This window comes from Candoia aspera, chromosome 2 (assembly GCF_035149785.1).
Source record: "Candoia aspera isolate rCanAsp1 chromosome 2, rCanAsp1.hap2, whole genome shotgun sequence".
Lineage (NCBI taxonomy): Eukaryota > Metazoa > Chordata > Lepidosauria > Squamata > Boidae > Candoia > Candoia aspera.
This window is the reverse complement of record NC_086154.1, coordinates 30,077,192-30,094,594: the sequence shown is the minus strand read 5'-3', so window position 1 is coordinate 30,094,594 and position 17,403 is coordinate 30,077,192. Positions and strand designations below refer to the sequence as shown.

Below are 17,403 nucleotides of genomic sequence, written 5' to 3'. Positions count from 1 at the left end.
TGTCATATAAAAATAAACACAATGAGAAAGTCTAAGCTGTCTGGTACTCTTACCAGGGAGTCAAAACTACATTCACCATGGAAGGTACTATGCTTGAAAAGTCTACATCATCCCAATTATGCTTCTGCAAAAAATATTTTCATTTTAAATCTCTGGCAATTCCAAAAGAAGCTTTCAGTCTGACAATTTGGAAGGATAAAGTGTGCCTTTGTTTTTATATTTTGTTTGGCTTTTCCTTCCTAAATTCAACCTAGGATCCAATTCTGGTATCCCTAAGTTATAGCTTATCTCCGGTGATTAAATCCTTGGTGTGATTCAGCATAGATCCAAGTGGAATAGAAGAAACACTTAAGGAAAGGTGTTGTTTTTTTTAATTGAAGAAGATGATTCACGAGATTTAAAAAATTTACAAACCAGCAAAATTAGATGTTTCCCCTGTATCCCACATTACCATTATCATGCCAAATGTTTTCTCTGTTTGTCTGATTATTTGTTATGTTGTTGAGATAAACACAAACAAATAGAAAGTATAGCACCTGCAATAGCATATGATATTTACAGTACCTGTGTGCTTCAGCTGGTTTTCCTGATGAAACAGAAAGTCTTGTGCCCTATGGAATATTATTGCTTTTTATAATGCAGAAATGAAGGAAACCTGTCACATACCTGCTTGAATGGAACTGCTGTGCATTTTCTCCTTACTCTCTTGGTGTTGTACTAATGGCAGGAGTGCAATATGAGAAAAGTTATGGTTACTATAAACATCATTATTGTGAGAAAATGCTAGGTCTTCTCCAAGTAGAACAATCCAATTTAGCTGTAGCTGTAGCTGTAATCTACCCAGCATTGTTGTTGCAGAACTTCCACCTTTTTGCAACATGACCTGGAACTGTTGCATGATTCCCATCTCATAATACAGATATTATACAGTGGTATATTTAGTGGACTCTGTCTGGTACATATGCAGAAGTTGGGAAGTTTTCCCTGAATGCATTTATATAACAGATAGAAGTGGCAGTTTAGTTGAGGTATATGAATAACAATAATTAAAGGAGAGTTCTCATTTACTTAAAGTGAGAAATACACTGTTTTTAAGACTCATGTTAAATCATAACCAGATCTCCTTCCTCCCTTCTTTTTTTGCTTAGCATATTATACTGGCAAATACCAAGTTTCTCTGCGGTTTGCAATATATACAGATAAACATGCCTAGATTTGTGAGAACAGAGAGCATAGAAGTGTTGGGGCATAAATGAATAGAATAAGTATTAAAATTCAGCAGTTAAAAGCAATAAAAATAAATAATTTAAAAGCTACTTTCAAAGGTAGCTCTCAAAGCAAACGGCGGCATTCTCTGTCTTAATCCTGAATCACTGCAAGATGAATCTGTAGCAATTGTAAGTAAACTTTCATATACAATCTTAATGAATGGTGGAAATATTAAAAAAAAAGTATTTGTTCATGTAGTCTGGGTGCAAATCTTATGTATCTTTAAAGGTAATAATGAATTCTTCATATTTTGCATGAAAAACCACTGATTAGTTTCTTCAAACAAGATTGGTCCTTCTCTCCTTCAGAGAGGCATTATGATGTTAACACAAGCATCTTATTCATATATATGCTAGAAGCTAAGTGTGTGTCAGTGTCCTGAACTAACTATGGAAGGTTAGAGATTGATTCAGGACAGTACTTGTTTGAGTTAAGGAGGCATTAATGAGGCAGCAAAAGGGCATGAACATGTAGGGTATGAACAGATACCATGAGTATGGACACTCCAACAGGTCTGCCCTGGGGTAGGTACTTCATTAAGAGAATATACAATAGGGCTTGCATTGAAAAGTATTTGGAAGAATTGTTTCAGACCCTACAAGGACATAGCATAGCAAGGACAAGATAGCTGCTACTCATTAAAGCAACACTTAGTATTAACTCCAGTGACTCAACCCTTTTAAAGTAGGGAGTCTAAAAAAAGAGAAGCAGCTTAATGAGAGAGCTGCTGCACTTATATGAGGTCTAAAACTCTTTTCCTAATAATTTTGAAGTATGGACATATCATATCTGTCCCTGACTCCAGGACTAAGGTATGCACAGTCAATATGAATCAGTTCTCTAAAAGGTTTTATTTTATGAATTACAGCTAGCCACATCAACTCATCTCCTGATTTCCATAGCCTGTTCTAGTACAGAAAAACCAATTGGAAGAAACCGAACTCATATGGATGCATCTATCCTCTTCCTCCTCCTCCGTCTATATAATTATATATACAAGTATAAATGAGAATCAGTGAGAAAAATAAGCAAAATGTTTGTTTAATTAGAATAAAGTGATCCTAGGATACCAAGTCAATCCAATTTCTTATGCATTAAGTAGAGAACTATGCAGAGAGGAATAAATTTAACAAAGATAAGTAGAGTGTAATTCTGATAAGCTGAAAATCAAGCCCATGTATAAAATGAAACATCAGCTTAGAAAATGCAATTGGATGATGAGGGAGGATGTGAAATTATACAGCTATGCTATTTCTTTTAAGTATGTGATATACAGATGTTAATCAGATCCTTGTTTATTTTTATGTTTTCCTATTATAAAAGCTAGAGCACCAGTAACACCAGTTAGGATGAAGGATTTTAAAAATACTACTACAAATACTGAAGTGAGCAGCTAGAATGAAAAGGGTTTGAGGAGAAGAGACTATGAGCTAAGATTAAAGGGAATTAAATATCTAGAGCCTAGGAAAATAGAAGCTATAGGGAGGCTGTGATGACAGTATGCAAGTACATGAAGAGACACTCAAAAGAAATTGTTCTTGTTAATTAGCAGTGAAGTGATTAAAAATGCTAGAGCTTTAAATCTGCCCATTAAAGTATTTCTAATATGACATCTATTCTGGATATCTAGATACTGATGAAAATTGAAGTGAATGGAGAAAAAAGGAAAAAAAAAACAAGACAATTACATGGAATTCAAACACAGTAATGCTGGAATTCGGCACAGAAATTAGTTTTGTGCAAGTTTTAAGCACACCTTGGGGGGGGAGGAATCCTTTCTTAAAAAGTAGGGGCCATTTTGGAGTACTAACTACTTTGTTTTGTTTACAGGACTAATTTACATCCAAGTGTAGTTCGATTTTTCTCATGTGTGCTTGAACTGTAAAGAGTAGCAGCCTCTGGACCCTAATATCCACCCTCTATACCAGTGATTCTTAAACTGGGGGTAATTTCTCCCAAGGGGGTCCTTTGAGCATATTCTGGGGGTAATGGAGCAATTTGTAACTGTTTGTGAGTCAAGGATCCAGTCTGGGACTGCCGCTGCCAAGACACGTGTGTAAGACAGCAGAGTCTGGTGTTTTTTTTGTAATGACATTATTTGAGACCAGGAAAAGGGGTATTTGGGTCAAACAGCTTAAGAACCACTCCTCTACACAGAGGGTTCTGTTTAATTCAGCAGAATATACTTGTCATGCCGCATAACAGGCTGCGGTAGGTGGATTTTATTGGGATTTCCGGACTGAGGGGCAGGGTCTCTTCCTCTCCCCAGCACACACATTTCAGATGAGTTCCATGGTATTTATAGTTTTCAAAAGTAGATGCAATAGATCTCCCATCCCATGTGGTTTGCCTGTTAATTGTTGGCCCAGACAGTGTCATTTTTTATTGGTTGACACTGCTTGCTGTGAAGGAAGACTGGAATTAATCTTAGAGATTTTGTTTGGCAGTTACTTGTTTTCTTGTATTTGTTCATCCAGATAAGGTGACTAATGCAGATACGTATATGAGTTGCATCTTCTGTGCTTGATTACTGTGTGCTTAATGATTGGGGGCTGCATGTTTGAAATACTTGAAAAACATTTTGCTTTGAGATTATGTGAGTCAGAGTGATGTAACTTGTTTCTTATGTCCCATGCTATTCTCAAGAGATAAATAAGTCTGTAAGAACTTGTCCTTAGAAGAGCCAAAAACTTCCATTATTTTGATTATGTACATACATACATACATACATACATACATACTGTACATACAACCTTTGGCCTGTTGACCAGGCATGAATTTGGAAGAAAAACTTGGGGATGGCCCTGGAAGAAGGTGAAAATCTGCCTTGTACATTTTTGCACATTGTCAGAGTTACACCTTTTTTTTTCTTTTTTTTTAAATGTGCAATATAGCAGTTACCAGATTACTTTGTGTCATTTTAATAAACTTCCGAAATCCATGTTTTTTCAGCCAGCTCAAAGATCACATAATTGTGCAAATCCACAGGTTTTCCTAATTCCTTAGTCAGGAAAGTTGTCACAAAACTGGACCCTAAGTAGTAAAGTATGAGGGGGAAGCTGATAATATTTAAGTCATAATTCTAAAACGAATGTGGGAAAAGATCTCCAAAGCTCAGCATGGACTATTTTTTTTATGTCAATATTTCATCTATAAGGGCTAGGGGCATATTTCTCTTTTTAAATACAATTGAAAGCTGAGATTTATAGGTTGCTGAACTTTACTCAATGCCATATCCTAGCATGGATGTAAAATTGCAGACAGCTTTGCTTGGTATCAGTGCTTGCTTTGATCTTTTTGAAACATTTGTTTGTTTGTTTCTCTTATCCTATTCTATCTGTTGATTTTATAGCCAAATTCTTATTTGTTCTGAAATATATTGTCTTTCTTTGATGCTATCATTCACTAGTAATATCTTGGACATTCAAATATAGGTTTGTTGTCAAACATCTCCACCTTAGACATGGAAAAAACGAACATTCCATATAACTTTATTGAGTTGAAATTCTATTGAAATGAAAACTGTGGCATAGAGAAACACTGTTGTTATTATTACTATTACTATGATGAAGATGATGATGATGATGATGATTCTTTGTTGTTACTGCCTATAATTTCTGCTCCTGATTTTGTGTCTTGTACATGATAACTGATGTATTTGATTCTCATTATGAGCAAATCTATCATTTTCTATTTCTCCTAGTTATTTTTATTTTTCTCTTATTTTATTTTTTCTGTATTATTTTGATACCACACTGTATTCTTTTAGAGCTCTTACAAAATTAATATGTATTTTGGTGTACTTCTGCAAATGTATTTTACTAAATTTTGCTCATTATGCAGATTTTTTTTGCATGTGGTTCATCATTAATAATCTTTTACATGGTTTTTCCCTATGACCGTGTACATTTCAGTATTTTTTTCTTTGAAACTGCATTACAAAGTTCAGAGAATTGTAAATATAGAAGAATAACTGTAGTCTGATTGTCTTATTTATTCAGAAATTGCAGATTTGTTAAATATGAACCAAACGAGTATTTCTGCCATGTCCAACTGACTCTCAGTCATTCTCTATTCTTAAACGCATAAGACCAGAATCCAAGTTTTAGTGGGCTTTTATGACTTTTGTTCAAAAACTACTGTTTCCATGTGCACACTGAAGACTGTTATACTGTGTACGCTGTGTTAGGCTCAATGAAATCTTAGCCATAGTGAAGCAACTAGCAACTTACACCACTGACCTCATCAATGATATGCGCGACAATATAGTGGTCACCCAAAGAAAAGAGCAGGGTGGGGAGGGGGCAGTTATGGCTGCTCTTTGAAAATTCATAAGGTGATTGCCACCTATAAAGCCCTTCATGGGTCAGGGCCAATATACTTAATAAGACCATCTTTCTCTGTTTTAGGTTTTATGGTTGTTTGGTTGCTTCCCCAGCATGAATTCTTTATATTTGTATTGTTACTATTTTCCCTCTCTGTTGTGTTTTAAATTGTATTAATTTGTTGTTGTATGCTGCCTAAAGATGCTGCATCAATTGAAGCAGCTTATAAATTGATTAAATAATTATAGTTTGCATGTCCACTTAAATTAGCATGCCCAAATCTGGTGCTGTCCAGCGTGTTGGATTCCCTCCATGTCCATGTGGCTGCTAACTCAGTCAAACCCAGTAAAAGATGTCCCTTGCTGTTATTTCAATCTAGAAAACCAGAATAAGAAATCTGGAACCAGATATATCCCTACAAAATACATATCTGTTTGCTCTGGGAGAGCATAACTTTCAGAACACAGAGAACCATCTCTCAGTTTCTTGGTGTTGTCAGTGCTTTGATCATGCTTGGAACTGAACAGTGTGAGTAAGACCTATGTGATTACTTACTTCTCTTACAGGGTGATCAGTCAACTAGCTCAGGTAGAGTAGGAATAATAATATAGATTACCCTACCTGTCATGAAACCTATGCTGGCTGAACCAGGAGAGAGAAATGGATGAAAAAACATGTTTATTCGCTAACTATTTTGTTCAATTACTCATTTCTAGTAATCTAAGTAGAATGTCAAGTCACCCAGCAGAATACTAAGTATATGTAGAATTGCTATTCTATGGGTTAGGTTCAGTATGTTTCAGTTTAGAAATATCAAATTCTTTGCTTAAATGTTAAGGATATAATTTTCTCATCACAGTATAAGGAGAAGAGGACTTCTGCAATGAAACTGCAATGTAACTGTAGTCTTTGTGTCTTGATAAACTGACTAAATTCCAATAAGTTGTCTAGACACGTCTACTATTTTAGCAGGAGTTTACAGTGGTAAGCTTACTTTTCATGTTGAAAAAAATTGGGATTAGTTTGAATCAATAAGAGAATATCACAAAGTTCTATGTTTCTAAATCAAGTCAGGAGTGTGCCAAGACAATCTTATCGGAGAGATAGGATTGTATTAGTGAAACAAATAGTAAAAACTAAAGGTGCTGCTGGAATTGTAAAGGTTTGTGTAAAAGTATAATGAACCCCTTATTGTTTTCAAATAATATTTGTATTGATACAAATCAAGAGATGAAGGATGGTGTTGTGTTACGGTGTCAGACTAGGAGTGGGGAGACCCAGGTTCTGGTCCTCCCTTAGGCATGGAAGCCAGCTGGGTGTCCTTGGTCCAGTCACTCCCTCTCATCCCTAATGAATGTCAGGCTCTGCAACAAACTGACTGTAGTGATTGCCTAAAATCACCATCAGACTCACACAGGGCTTTCATGGATATCTGATTTAATAATGAATAGTATGCAGGATCACAAGCAAAGCTGAGAATAGTAAAAGCGCGGGATGTCTCCCAATAAATCCCCAAGCAACTCCCAATCCCTCCCCCCAAAGTCAGTACAATTCCATGCCCCAGGTGCCCCTAACGGTTCCTGCCGGTCTGCGGGAAACATCCTTGACCAGGCGAGATAACCCAAACATGCATTCCTCATTCTTCCCTCCTCGCATCGCAGCCTGGCACAAGGAACAGGAGCAGCCCGCTCCCTTACAGCAACTCGTGGCACAAGGAACAGGAGCAGCCCGCTCCCTTACAGCAACTCGTGTCAGCCCCATGGCATGGGAATCCGTTACGATGTTTTTCAGGAACATTGGAACAGTAACCATGACACTGACTGAAAAACAAAAACCTCTTGTAGCATCAGGCATTGATAGCTTCGCTGTCTGAGCTAGGCAGCTACAATGCGGAAGACAAGCTGACTCCACAGGTGTGCTCCACCACAGTGGAGAGAAACACTAAGACAAACAACATTTGTATTGCTACAAATCCCTTAAGAACAGAGTTCACAGTTACTGTTCTAATTCTGTACTTCCTATTGAACCAGGAACATTCATCTTTTTATATTTTATAAAAGAACACATATTCTATAAATAATTGACATACAGTAAAGATGGTACCTAATAATGCCATCCCTTCCTGTCACTTCAGAGCAGAAGTGTATTTATAATCCAATTTTAGTGTAGAAAAATGTGTAAGTTATAACATTATATGTGCTGTAAGGTGTTGTTTGCCATTGTGTATGTGCTTGAATAGTTATGTCTTCTACATTAGTCGTAGTATACTAATTGCTTTCCATTATGATTCCTTAAAGACAGTGAAAAGAAATCTTTGTGCAACTTTGGCACAATATAACACAGAGTCAATTATTCCCACTTACCATAATGCAAGTTGCCAGTACCTAGCCATGCTTGGTGGTATCCAGAAAAACAAGAATGGTATGTTCAGTACTGGTTTGGGAAAGCACCAGGAAATCCCTGGGCCATAGGCTTGACTGGGTAGTCAAAAAATAATCTCAGAACAAGGCAGTGGCACACCACTTCCATACTGCTGCCAAGCAATCTGCATTGGCCCAGCCATATTATCACCGGAAGTCAAGCTCAGTTGGGAGAACCTTATGCTCTGGGGCAGAGGTTCCAAACTTTCTCAGTTCACTGCACCCTTACTGTTTCAGTAATTTTTTTCACAGAACTGCTAATGGTTCCCAAGCTGTGTATCGGGGCGCTATAGGGCACCACAGCAACTCACTAACAGCTCCATTTATTAAGCAGTAAAATACCCTGCAGTGCCCCTATGACTTCAGTGCAGCATCCCAGGATGCTGTGGTCTACAGTTTGAGAACTGAAGCTTTAAGGGAGTATACACGGCATCCAGTTATTGTCAAGTTTCTTCTGTTTGCCTGTCTCTGTCTGTCTCCCTGTCTGTCTGTCTGTCTGTCTGTCTCATATACCAGAATCTTACTTTCATTTTCAACACAGATTGTCAGGGCAGGAAAAAAGTAACATTATCAATGTTTGACAACAATCAATGAAAAAAAAAATCACGATTTCCACAAAAATGTATTTTTGAATGTATGACTTAAAATACAGCTCTTTTTATTTGTGCGTACTACTTATTCTTTGAATGAAAGTTTTGACATGAAGCAGACTGCTGGGTATTCCAATTTAATTTAGTTAGATAATGTCATTAAAAATATAAGAAATATAAATGACTAAATGCATGATTTTCCAAAATTTAATACATTTTATACTGGAAAGTGAGGATCATGATTTGTGCAGAATTCTGTTAATACTTACATAGATTTCAAGGATTCTTTTCATAATTTAGTCTTTATTAATGACATCTTTTTTAAAAACAAATAAGAAATAAATATTGTAGCAAAGTTATACACTTTACAAGTTGTCGGCCTTACAGTCACTGTATCTAGTATAGTTCTTATGTTTTCTTGGTTGTGATGGAAAAATGTTAAATCTGCAAGATCTGAACACAGCTACAAATTTTTTATTGACCGTAAGAGCCTGGTAATTCAATACAGCAATCAATTGATACAAGAAAACCAATTGAATTAAATCATTCAATTTTTAGAAATGCTGGTTGTGAGGTAACATCAGTTATAAAAGCCCTCCAGTGAAACTTGTCTTAAATGAATCATTTGCCTTTAGTATAAAACTGAATTGTTGATACATGTATTGAAAACTTCTCTTTTTCTTTCTTCCTTGTATTTTATTTCCCTGAGCCTACCCCAACAACATTGTTTTTTGAAAGACATTTTTATTTACATAAATGGGACTTTATGAATTATTTAAATTCATATTATGCTTATTAAAACTTTATTCTGTGAAAAGTGCCACACAGACCGCTTGTTGTTAACACTTTTCCTCTTATTCCTATCTGTTAATTGTACAGGGCAGAGATCATTCATTCAATAATGCTCTTTTATTTTGTTTCCAATAGCCATTTCTGTAGTGATGGTTATTAAAAAATGTATTTCACACTGTGTGCTCTCTCAAGACAATCATCAGAGCCAATCTATTACTATTACGCTCCAGAATCCCATCCCAAGCATCCTGTTTACTAACAACTGCTATAGTTAAAACAATAAAAATACAGATATTCCACTGTAGGCATTAGTGTGTATTCCAGGTTTCCAGTAGGATCAGGGTATGTATGCTGTCCTTTTCTCCATTTGCTTTTTTTTTTAAGTCATCACAAGAATATTCAACTGAGTTATTTTGACCATCCCAAATACCAGATGAATGGAGATTTAAGTCTTGCTTTTTCTAGTCCAGATCTGATGTACTTTGCACTCTAGCACACGGACTGATAATTAAACCAAAAAAAGCCCCTTAGTCCCTGCTATTACCATATTGCTTACTCTAATTACGTTAACTATAATAGTAGCATATTTTTCTATATTTAACCTTTCATCTGATGCCCTCCCTATATCCGCTTATATAGTAGTGATTAGAAGTCCTTTTGAATAGGGAACTTTTTTTTCTGCTTCCACAAGCATTCATGTTGATGATGCAATGTGAATACATAAATATAAACAATATTAATAAATCAGAGTTTTACATTTTGATTCTGTGCTGCTGAACATTTTTATGTGCAGGATTAAAACTGAGACCATTTGAGGGAGTATTATAATCATAAATTGATAGTTCCAATATCTGAATATAAGGTTTATCACATCTTTGCATGAATCATAGCAGTAACTTGAGGCAAATGAGTAATAACAAATAGAATAGTTATTGAAGCCATATTAAACTAATGTTGCAGGCAAATATACTTCTGGGATAGTTCAGAGATAAGATTGCTAATTATTGGAGTGTAAGAGGCAATATTCCTGTGTTAATACTTGCTGTGTAATGGAACAGAGGAACCAGGAACAAAACTGAAATATGTACAGCTAATCCTTGCTTACCAACCCACTCGTTCAGCGACTGTTCGAAGTTATGATTGGGCTGAAGTAGGAGACTTATGACCAGTCCTTAAAGTTGTGGCTGTTGCAGCATCCCTGCAGTCATGTGGTTGTGATTCGAGTGTTTGGCAACTGGCGTGCATTTACAATGGTCACAGCATCCCACAGTCTCGTGATTGCCATTTGTGACCTTCACAGCCAGCTTCCAACTAACAATGTCAATGGGGAATCCAGCTGCAAGTCACAAGTCGCGGTCTCATGATGTCATGCTTAACGATCGATGGTGATTTGCTTAATGACTGCAGCCAGAATTGATGTCATAAGTCAGCATGGTCACATGACATTTCACTTCATGACTGTGCCACTTAGTGACAGGGTTTGCCAGTCCCAATTTCAGTCAGTAAGTGAGGACTACCTGTATCTGTTTCTTCTGGTTGTGTAATTCAGTACCCAGTATTCTGGGTGTCAGTTAACCCCTTCCTCAGGGGTTACCATGTACCGTGCAGACATTGGCCTAGAGAGGACCAATATAGGGTTGGAAACCAGACCACTGTGCTTGACGGAGGAGCTGTGCTTTGCAACCCACTTCCAACTTTTGTGTTGGGGTGCCAATTAATGCAGCCAGTGTGGCATTTCAGCAGTGACATTCACTTTCAGGAAGCAACTGTATTGCAGCCATGGTTTTAATTGGAAATGGATGATTCTTGCACTACTATGCAATTTAGTTTCCAATACAGAGATTAACTTCTGTATCTGAAAAAGTGACACATGAAGCATCTCTACCTATTAGCAAGATGCTGCATCTCATGCTTTTGCCTGATACACAGCCCAGTGTTGCTTGCAAATCTTTTATATGCAATATTAATATAAAATAGATAAAATTCATATTTATTGGACTGTTGTGAGTGGGCATACGAAGAGGGAAAGTTCCATGAGATTTCAGTCCAGTAAATAAATAAATAAATAAATAAATATACATGTATACATATGCATATACACATATACATAAACATGTATATATTTATATTTATCTATGTATATCGACATCAGTATCAAGGTTTTCTATCCAAGCTATTAAGTAACATACTAGATTATAACATTATTTATTTTTGTGTGAAAGAAATAGTGTCTCTAAACTCCACTCATAATATTTCATATGACTATACGTTTTGAAGCTTACCTTATGCAAAGGCTTCAGTTTAATACTATATATACTCGTGGATAAGCCCATCCGCAGATAAGCCAACCCTGGAATTTTCAACCAAACTACCATGAAAACTGTGCCACCTGCAGATAAGCCAACCCTCGAAATTTTCATATGTTTTAATTTTCACAACTGGCTTATCCGCAAGTATATACAGGTATGTTTAAAAAGTATTACCATATATACTCGCGGATAAGCCCATCCGCGGATAAGCCAAACCAGTTCTGGTGGTGTATTTTGAAGCCTAAAATTCTCAAGTTATCTATGAGTATAAATGGTATTAAGAACACCTCTCTGTTAAAAAAAAGATGAATGGAGGCAAAAGATTAACACTTCTTTGTATACAAAAAGTCATTTAAAATTACGGGAATTGTCAGAAAAGTAATTTCTTTGCTCATACCACAGTTGGATAAAGATAGTTCAGAATATGGTAGTAAATGCAACAGATTCATTTCCCTGACCCTTCTGTGTTCTGACAGATTCCCCCCCTCCCCACAATTTTTAAAATAAACTCTATTTTGATTTACAGAAAATAACAGTGTTGTTCCAAAACATTACTATTAATGATTCTTATTACCCATGGAAATGTTATTGAGTTCCATACTGTAAATGCATAGTTAAGATAGTTAGGTGTTTTGCTGGTAAGTATGAAGAAAAATGCAGAGGAGATTTTTATACTATTATTTTTAATAATTCTAACAATGATTTGGAGTATATTATTTCATATGAGTTTTTTCAACTTTTTGTAAGACATCTGATTAATAAATGTAATATGCACAATCTGTCTGCTACAATTCCTACAATAAAAGTTTGGAAATGTTCTTTTGTAAAACAGTACTGCGTGATCCAAAATGACTTGCTTATTCCTCAGTATTTTGTTTTATTAATGTGTTAAACTGATAAATAGGTCTTTCAAACACCAAAGTAAACTCATTCAAAGTTTCACATGATAATGGTTTCCTCTCACCCCTGCCCCCTTTAATTATTCTTTCAGTTTATCCCATGAAGAGCCCTCTCACAGCCATCCGCTCTATGGGCATGGAGTATGCAAGTGGCCAGGCTGCGAAGCAGTATGTGAAGATTTCCAGTCTTTTCTAAAGTAAGAAATCTATCTATCTATATGTACATGCAAATGTGTCTGGACAAGTATGTGTACATGTGGATGTACATGTGTGTATTGCAGTGTTACATATGTTGGCATATTGGACCATATTATTAAATACGGTCTGGCTGTAGCATGGGCTAATATACACCTTCTTCTGTCTGGGGATTCCCCTTAAAAGTGCCTGTTATAAATATATACAGCATGTGAGTCCCATTGTATGGAGGTTGTACAAAAGGATCTTTAAAGTTAACTGAAATCACATTTTAAAATCAGAAGCTGTTAGATTCATTTATTACTGTATACGTAGATCTCATCCAGAAATATTTGGGGATTTAGTGCTCTGCTCACTTTAATTTTCTATATTTTTACCAGATTTCACATCTAACATAGAAACTTAAGCAATGGAGTTTTATGTACAGTGCAAATACCTAGATTTAGTGCAAACAAACATACCAAGTCCAGAAATTCATTGGAACCTTTAAACCCAGAATCACATTTTCTTGGATGCATGCATGTACACCTGATATGCTTTGAGAATGGCCTCTATCCAGAGTGTTCCAGAAGCAATATTGGATTGGTTGAAGGCAATAAACTGAAATAATAAATCCTGTTAATTCAGAGTTAAGGAAATGAGTGATTCTCAGATCTGGAAATAAGGGAATTATTTATTTATTTTATTTATTTTTCAAACTTCTGTTACTGCCCATCTCTCCCAAGAAAAGGGAATTAACCTATTTTAGATGAAGTTTTCCTTTGAGGGGCTAAGTACACAGTTTTGGTCAGTAAGTAAGGCATACTTACTACTTAAAGCACAGATACCAATTTTGTTTGGAGTATCAATGGGATAACATAATTTCAGAGATTCATTATCTAATAACTTCACAATTTAAATTAATGCAGTGCATTCTCTTTGAAGCTTCCATTGAGAATGGTCCAGAAACTGGAGCTGATACAGATTTCAACTGAAATCGTTGGTCAAGTAAATGAGATCATGTGACACCAATCCATAAGGTGTTACCTCTACAAAGCCCAAGTGAAGATGTTAATACTAGTGCATTCAGCTCTAAATTGCTTAAAACCCAGGGATTTCTATCACTGTTGGCTCATCCAAGCATTTGCAAATCAATATTGGTTCAGGACCAAAACAAATGTGTTATCTTCTTGGTTAATGTTTTTGGAATCAATGGGCTTTTGTCATAGTTAAATGTTGTATCCTTGTTTTTTTAATTGTGTATGGTTTTATTATCAATGTTCTATAGACTGCTGTGGGCTTTTTATAAGAAAAGCATCACCATCATCATAATTGCAGTTACGTTAATGTCTGAAACTGAATTAAGGGTTTGAGCTAATTTCCCACTCATAGATGGAATTCGGCTCAAAACCATTAATTATGGTTAAGATGCTGCTAAACAATGGAAAAAAATTGAATTTTTGAAAGTGAGTGCTTAGCCAGAGATTCTAATACTGTTTTATGTCTGGAGTCTCAAATGTGGCTAGCAAGATCCATAATTTTGTGTGAAATCTAAAATGAAAGGGGAAAGTGCTGGAATGTAAGAATGGTCAAGTTTCCATAGCACCATTTTGTTTGGTGGAGAAGATCACCATAAAACAGCCTTCTCTAACCTGGTACTCCCCAGATACATGGGGATAGTTCTCAAAATTCCCACTGAGTGTGATCGTTATTGAGCTGTGGCCTCAGCATATCAGAAATGTGTAAGGGTGGGAAGGACCCCTTACGAAAACAAGATTGGGCAGTATATCAATTCATTCATGAGCTTGTTGCTATTGATACGTCTTCCCAGAATGCAGAAAAATATATGCACATGAGGCCTCCCATCTTAATGACATTGATGTTTGCTTTCTAAATAAAGAAGATACAGAAGGTGATCTGAATTGAACTGAGATTAGCTACTTACTTTAGAGTCTTGAATACTTTCACTTCTTTCCAGCTGTGATTTTTGTCCTGCCTACTGACATATCAAGGCCATCTACTCTCTTGAGCAAGCTTTGCCTAGTTGGCAGGATAGGCTGGATGGGCATATTTCCCAAGTGTCACAGAAATGATGCTGAAAAATCCCAAATGGGTGGAGAAGGAAAGTAGTAGAGTCCTTGGTGCTCTCTGAGCTTGGGTGTTTGCTTGCACTGAAGATGTTACCTAGTTGGGTAATGTCCACAAGCAAAAAAACCAAGCTCAGAGAGCCCCAAGGACTCCACAGTTCAACCCTGAGCTACACATATTCTCCTATTGGAAGGATAGTACTACATACACATATACACACAAATGTACCCATGTCACTGTTTGGCAAGAGAAAATAATCTTTGTAACCAACATATAACCTTGATAGTATTGGCACTTGCAATTTTGCAAAGTTTAGTAGGAATAGTAACAGTTATAATTGAATATATTTAAAAATCAAATCATTTGCCAATTATAGATGGAAGCTTGCTGGTAAAACTAAGGAATGCTTGTGTGAAAGAAACATTTTAGGCACACACTGCAATGTTTTCACAAGTGTTTTTATCATGGTAACATCTTGTTTACTTTAGTTGCTTGCCTAAAACTACTTGGAACATGTTAAGAAAACATTTCAGGAAAGCTTCTAAAAGAGGCTTTTGTTTAGCAGCAACTGCAAGGCTGCTCAGCTCACAAAGGTGTTAACTTTCAACCCCTTAAGCACTTCCACATGAAATTCCAGAAACTGTGCTTGTGGTTTTAGAGAGAAAAAGTACTCATAAGGGTACCTGCTATATGCTAATACATTTTAAAGGAAGGCTGGAAGTCAGAAATTGTTTCAAATTAATTAAAGGCTACTATCTGCAGATCAGAAAGTTTTAAACTGAAGTTATCTTTAAGATGAATTGAACAATCTTCAGGTAAAAATTACTCAGCATTAGATGAAGAAGTTGCAGAGAAGGAAGCTTTCAAAGATATATATGACTGTATATTTCATACATATGGTCCTTCCCAGTTTATTTTGTAAACTGACCACCGGCTAAAGGTGAGATTTTTGTTCTTTATCCCCTCTTGATGCTGGCAGAAAACAAATAAGTATGAAATGTGATCAGCGTAATTATACCCTAAGAAATGAAAAACAAAAAAATTAGTTCATTTTATTCCCTAGTTTGTGAAACATGTTAAGTTGGAATTCAGTTTTGAATGTCACAGATTTTAGAGCATCCTGATTAACCTTGCTGACATTGTATAAAGTTCAAGACCTTTTTAATAGTTGCATCAGTTAGAAAGGTCAGAATGGTCTAAATACCACACTGCCCTCTAGTGATCTCTATAATATTGGGAAAAAAAGTTTGGAGGGAAGTGGCCTAGAGGTGCTATTGCAGATAACTTTATAATATGTTCTATTTTTTTAAAATAGAAATAGATAAAAGAATATGAGGTTTTGCTTGTGGTCATTGTGCTAATTCTTCTGGTCAGTTTTCTAGATGAACAAATAACTATGAAATGTATAAATCTTTTGTTGTATGATGTATACTCTGGGAACTAAACCTGTTGTTTGCAAGAAATGAGAATTTTAGACGTTTGGTCTATGTTTCCTAGGGTTAATTTCCGGTATCTGATCAGAAAGCATTACTTAAGAGACAATGATCATCTTTGTTTCGTATTTTTTATTGACACCCTCTCCGTATTATTGCTGTGTCTAAATGGTAAAATTTATTATTAGTAATAGTGTCAAAGAAGTCTGAGACAGCAATTTTCCTTTCAATAAAAGTAGTTAAAAACCTTTTAGAAAATCCATAATTTTGATTGCTGGTACTTCATAAATGTATAACTGTACTTTTTAGCTGTCTCTTTAGGGAAAAATGAGTTTTATCACCTGCGGTACCTGGGTTAATGAAATTGTATGTTGGAATCCCGCCAGAATGAAAGATGAGATCATTCAGTGGTACTAGTGTTAGCAACAAGTTTCATAAAAGGCTATGACTCCTTAAGCCATGTATTGTTATAATGGTAAGGAATAAGGCTTGTTTGTTTGGTTTAGAATTTTTGCATTTTGAAACAAGACCGAAGGATTACAGTGAGAGTCCAGTGATTAAAAACTTCAGCAAAACTGAAATATGAATATGGGCATTGTTGTTCTGAAAATCAGTCTGTTTGCTTTTAATTTGAAACTCAGTTTTCTCTCTAGCCCTTTATAAAAATGGTACTCATACTTCAAATTTTAACTAAGTGCCGCTTTCTCCCCCCTATATCTAATTGTTTGTGTGGATATTATCCATCCAGGAAATCTCTTACTAAACAAATATAAATCCAACAGGATCTTTTTTTAAAAACACACACACACACACACAGCCAGTCCAGGATATTAAAGCCTTTTTTTTTTTTTTGCAACCTGTACAAGTATTTATTTTACGTGTGCTGCATGCTTTCAAAGAAAGAAAATCAGCTGTCAGAATGGACTTTTTTAGTCCAAGGAGAAGTATTTGATTTACTGCTTCTTTAACCTTAGCTTTCTTTGCACAAGCATGTGTGTGTGCATTGTGTGCATGTATTTCATTCAGAGGGTGAAAAAGGGGAGCTGGTGTATGCCCTGACACAGAAGTTTAAATTCAAGCCTATTTCTTGAAGAGCCTTTTGAG

The 17,403-nt window shown here is 35.9% G+C and overlaps 1 protein-coding gene across 9 annotated transcripts in view; it reads left to right on the top strand.

Annotated features, from left to right (window-relative positions):
* FOXP1 (forkhead box P1) overlaps window positions 1–17,403 on the top strand; it is a 557,404-nt gene that overhangs the window by 492,371 nt on the left and 47,630 nt on the right. For all 9 annotated transcript variants that reach the window (XM_063291586.1, XM_063291587.1, XM_063291582.1 and 6 more), the window contains one exon: window positions 12,697–12,801. In XM_063291586.1, coding sequence (XP_063147656.1) covers window positions 12,697–12,801 — 105 coding nt within the window. The remainder of the gene's footprint in view (window positions 1–12,696; window positions 12,802–17,403) is intronic.